This window comes from Stegastes partitus, unplaced genomic scaffold (assembly GCF_000690725.1).
Source record: "Stegastes partitus isolate 25-593 unplaced genomic scaffold, Stegastes_partitus-1.0.2 Scaffold418, whole genome shotgun sequence".
NCBI lineage: Eukaryota > Metazoa > Chordata > Actinopteri > Pomacentridae > Stegastes > Stegastes partitus.
Window position 1 is genome coordinate 112,715 of NW_007578149.1, and position 5,202 is coordinate 117,916.

Here is a 5,202-nt window from a genome sequence, read left to right on the forward strand (position 1 = left end):
ACCTCCTGGCTGAGTCTATCTGCTGGTGGACCTCCTGGCTGAGTCTATCTGCTGGTGAACCCGGCGTGTGAGTGCAGACTGACCCGGTCTTGAGGTTGAGGATGGCGTCCTCCACCCCTCTCTGGTTGTACTTGCCCATGTACTGGTGCATGTCCGGGTAGTTGGAGCGGATGTTTTTCTCGGTGCTCCCGTTGGGCACCGTGCCGAACTTCAGAGGCGGGTACTGCTCCTCGGGATGCTGAAACTGGAGGAGCAGAGGACGGCAGGCGGAGGGCCGGTGAGACCGGGCCGGCTGTGCACCAATCTGTCTGACCTATTTCTGTCCACGCTCGCTCTCGGCGCCGCCGGAGAGCGGCAGCGGACTTAAAGCGGCGTTTAGGGCCGTCTTTAAAGCGCCGCTCGGCTGTGGTAATTGAGTTACGTTAAATGAGATTTTATTCATTCTGCAAATTCCTGTGCTTTAATCAATTTAACATTCAAATGCGACGGGATTTGGCTCCTCTAAGACTTTAATTCTTCCCACACTTAATCGGCAGCATGCGGAGTACCTTCTTGTCCGAGAGGCCCGACACCGTGTCGATGTACTCCTCCTGGATCATGAAGGCGGCCAGGTTGGCCGTGTACGAGGCCAGGAAGATGACGGCGAAGAAGGCCCAGATCAGCACCATGATCTTGCTCGTGGTTCCCCTCGGGTTCTCCACCGGCACCGAGTTGTTGAAGACGATGGCCCACAGCAGCCACACGGACTTCCCGATGGTGAAGGTGGAGCCGCCGGCCTCTGAAGCGGAGACAGAATTAAAGGGAAGTAATGAGAAGCTGTAACAGTCTGGAAACCGACGCAGCCGGTGCAGCTCGGTCGCCTCGAACTGCAGACGAAGCAGCCGATCCAAATTAAATTTCCCCTGACTGATCTGTAAAATGGGCTCACAGCATACGGAGGAGAAAAAGTAAAATAGCAGCAGCTCTGTCGGGTGAGAGGACGGCAGCTTCAGTTCAGCTGCTGCTGCCTGATGCTACCAATGAAACAAAATGAGGAAAACAAAATCCTACATGAGGAAAATGAAACACAAAATGATCTAAAAAATGTGACTTCAAATGGCATGACACACACATCACAATAAAGACAAAAAAAACCCCCAAAGACACAAAACAACACAATTAAGGCAAAAAACAAAACAAAAATGTGACACAATATGAACACAAAGACATAAAACTGTCCTACAGACACATGAAACACAAAATGAAAAAAACTAAATCCAGAGTGAGAAAAATGAGACACAAAATGAGAAAAAAGTCACAGAACGACGAAAAAATGCGACACAAAAGGACCAGGACGAGACAAAACTGTCTTCAAAAGATATGAAACGACCGAAATGAGACACAAAAGAAGAAAAAATAGACAAAAAAATAGAAAACTGGAGACAAACAAAACAACCCGACGGCAGCAGAGATGAGAGCGACGGAGGGACGACGACAGAGAGGTAGAAGCAGCCATCATGCGGCGATGGAGGCGAGCCGGGCCGGGCCAAGTCAGGCCGGGCCGGGCCGGTGTCGGACCACCAGGACATCACAGGGCTACAAACCGCTGCTGAATAACAAACGTCCGCGTCCAGAACACTTGGACGCAGCTCAGCGCGCCGAGGGACGGGTTCCTCTGGGCCGCCGTTTAGGATTCAGGGCAGCGCGCTGCTTCGTTACAACCTGACAGCTGACTGCTCAGGGTTCTGGTGTCGGTGGAGAAACAGCCAGAACCACGTCGATTTATCAGCAGGACGCTGTAAAAACTGACTTCTACGACGGTCCTTGAACTAATCAGCTCTGATGTGGTGTTGTGTTTAAATAAAAACTAAATATCTGCTTATAATCACAACATTTTATTTATATATGATCATATAACGTCTGTATTTGTATCTTTGGGGTCGACTAGAATCTATTAACCTGCTTTAATGTTATTTTAATGTTTATTTTCCTTAGACTGTACATTCCTCTTCTGTCTGAAACGCTCCTTTAAGGCGTCTTATCTTTGTACAAACTGACCTAAACCACATCAGTCTATCAGCCAGAAACTGTAAAAACAGATTTTGAAGACGGTCCTTGAACTGATCGTCTCTGATGTGCTGTTGTGTAGAAAAAAAAAAACTAAAAATCCGACTAAAATCACCATATTTTTTATATATATCGAAATAGAAATACTCAAAATTTCCGACGGTCCTTGAACTCATCACCTGTAAAATACTGCATAAAATTATAATATTTCACATATATTAGATGATGACGCCACAAAATTGGCCCAAATCACCTGGACGAAGGTTTGTTTTTGTATTTTTGGGGTCGACTCGACTATATTTACCTGCTTTAATGTTCACAACACGTTACTTTCCTCAAACTCTACGTTATTCCCCTTCTGTCTGAAACGCTGTCAATTTATCAGCCGGAAACTGTAAAAAGGGATTTTAACGGCAGTCCTTGAACGCATCATCAGTGGCGCTCCCTTCTGAAAAAAATAAACAAAACTCTACGATATATTTCAGAAATATCACTTCATCCTCATTTTAAAAATTCGACGCAGTTCTGCGGCAGCGTCTGTCGGTCCGACCCGTCCAGGACTGAACTCGGCACCATTCATCAGAACCATCACTCACTCTTGCCGGTCTGCAGACTGCGGTTGTAGCCGACGGGGCTGAAGAACTCAAAGATGAAGACGGTCACAGCGACCACGGTCAGGCACATGACGAACATCATCACCCACACGGCCGGACTGTAGGGTTCTGGGAAGGAGAGCACAAGAGGACTTAAAGAACAGGACAGGAGGAACATCCCAACCCTGAAGACACGTTATCTATATAAAAGAAAACATGTCATTAAGTAGAGCAAAAAAACTGTGAAGACATAAAGAGTTGTCAACTGTCCAACGGTTCCTGAACTACTCATCTGGAAAATGACTCAAAATCTGTTTCCTCAGAGAGACNTTTCTACTTTTGTTAAACTACAGATAATAACGAGTAAAATCAGAAAATTTGAAGGATTTAATTTACGTTTTTGGGAATTAAAAAAAAGGCAAAAACTGAACCAAACGTCAACATAAAAAATCTGCATTTTTGTATGTTTAAATATGTTTTGTTTTCTATGTGAAACCACATAATTATACAGTTTGACCATTTTTAATCAGCTAAACAAACGAACATGTTACATCTGCAGCTGTTTTTATTGGTTTTAGTCACGTCAGCATTCGGCTGTTTTATCTGTTTGTTCTGTTGTTGTTCTACTTTGTTGTTCTAGTGTTCTCTAGTGTTCTCCGTCCCATCTTTCCTCCCACAGTTGTCCCGGGTTTCATCCAGACCTGGCGTTCAGCGGCCTCCTGCAGGGGACCGAGTCTCGGATGCAGGTTCCGGACGCCGGGTCGGCGAGCTCCACGATGACGAACGGCCTCTCCTCCAGCGTGACGACCCGGAGGTGCTGGGCGTCGTCGGGCGGCTTGAGGAACGGGCCGTAGCGCGACCAGGCGGGATAGCGGAGCCTCAGCACGCCGTTCTCCCACCAGCCTACCTGCAGACGAGACGCACGTCAGAGCTTCTAATGATGAACAAACACACGTCAGAGCATCAGACACGCCAGCGCTCCGGCTCGGCAGCTCTCACACTAACACACACAGTTCAAGTTATTAAAACAAAGCTTTTCCCACTGCGTGACAGAATCAGTTCACGCAGCCGTTTCTGGAAGTTCTGGCTCGAACCGTCATCAAGGCGAGTGTCCTCCAGTAACATCAGCTCAGAGAGTCGGAGCTTCATTAAGCCGCATGCATCCATCATCACCCCCACAGCACCTCTGAGCTCTGCTCTGTTTGTTGTCTGGATCTGTGCAGGAAGCCCGATTCACACGTGTGAGGCTGGAGGTCGCGGCTCACGGTTATCCCCGTTTGAACCGCACACGCCCAAGCTCTGGGATCTGATTGGCTGGAAGGCGTCAGGTACCGTTTCTAAACAGGACAGTTTGTCTTATGGACCAAGCTGCAGGTAAAACTCTCCACTAACAACCAAAACAAGGATCTAAACTACAGCTCATAACTCAGTGAACCTAAAGAGGAGAAAGGTGTCGTCTGCATTTTCATGACGTGGTTCACGTCACTGGTTCGGTTCCCGTTTGTTTCTACCAACGCAGAAGTCTGAGTTTCACCATCCAGCAGTCAGACTGGACACACACTGCAGACACCAGTCAGTCAGAGGAACGTCTCACATTCATGTTCATGTACCTTCATCACCACAGACGGTCACNTTGATGGAGCAGGCCTGGATTCAAGGAAAGGACAGCAAAGGATGGGAACCGTCAGTACTGAGGCCCGGCCAGCTCTGACAGGTTTAATGAAGCGGTCCTAGATTTAGGGAAAGGACAGTAAAGGATCGGTACCATCAGTATTGAGGCCCGGCCGGCGCTGACAGGTTTGATGGAGCAGTCCAGGATTTAAATAAAGGGCAGTAAAGGTAAGGAAAGGGAACCGGTCAGACAGTACAGAACCTCGGCCCGTGGTGACAGGTGTGATGGAGCGGCCCAGGATTTAAGGAAGGGACGGTAAAGGACAGTATGATGAGTATTGAGGCCCGGCCGGCGCTGACAGCTGTGATGGAGCGCTCCTGCATGGCTGCTGTCATCCTTCAGCAGCTGATGAACCATAAAGCTCCTCTGTGGTCGTATCTGATTCCAGCCTCCTGAGTCATTCCCCTGATCCTCTGAGAGACTCTGTTATTGATCAGCCGGCTGGAGGAGCTCTGAGAGGCTGGAGGCACCGCGGCAGCTCACGCCTGAACCGCCGCCGCCATAAAAACGCTTTATGGTTTTAACAGCTAACACGGTACTGACACTGTGCAGGCTCTCCCTGTTTATGGTTAAATTACAGAAAATATCTCCTGAAATCACAAAGAAATGCAGTAATTTACCTGCTAAAGATCAAATAACGTTCATGTCACTGCTCTGGGTTTCTACAAACAGCAACGTTTGACCTTCCTGCACATCCCATCAGAAGATTCACCGTGTTTTAACTAACAAAACATTTTATTTTTAAGATATCTGCTGTTATTGGAAAGAAAAAAGTGTAAATTAAAGACTGAAAAACAGCAAACAATTCTTTAAAATGTCATTTTACTGAATTTCCCTGTTTCGTTAAATTACAGGTAAAAAAAAAAAAAAAGTAATTTAAATCATTAATGT

At 47.1% G+C, this 5,202-nt stretch overlaps 1 protein-coding gene across 1 annotated transcript in view; it reads right to left on the reverse strand.

The window, feature by feature from the left end:
• Positions 1-5,202, reverse strand: part of grin2db (glutamate receptor, ionotropic, N-methyl D-aspartate 2D, b) — a 60,629-nt gene that overhangs the window by 26,650 nt on the left and 28,777 nt on the right. The window contains exons 5-8 of the mRNA XM_008285837.1: positions 3,341-3,546; positions 2,643-2,824; positions 549-778; positions 32-244 (exon numbers count right to left, since the gene is read on the reverse strand). Coding sequence (XP_008284059.1) covers positions 32-244; positions 549-778; positions 2,643-2,824; positions 3,341-3,546 — 831 coding nt within the window. The remainder of the gene's footprint in view (positions 1-31; positions 245-548; positions 779-2,642; positions 2,825-3,340; positions 3,547-5,202) is intronic.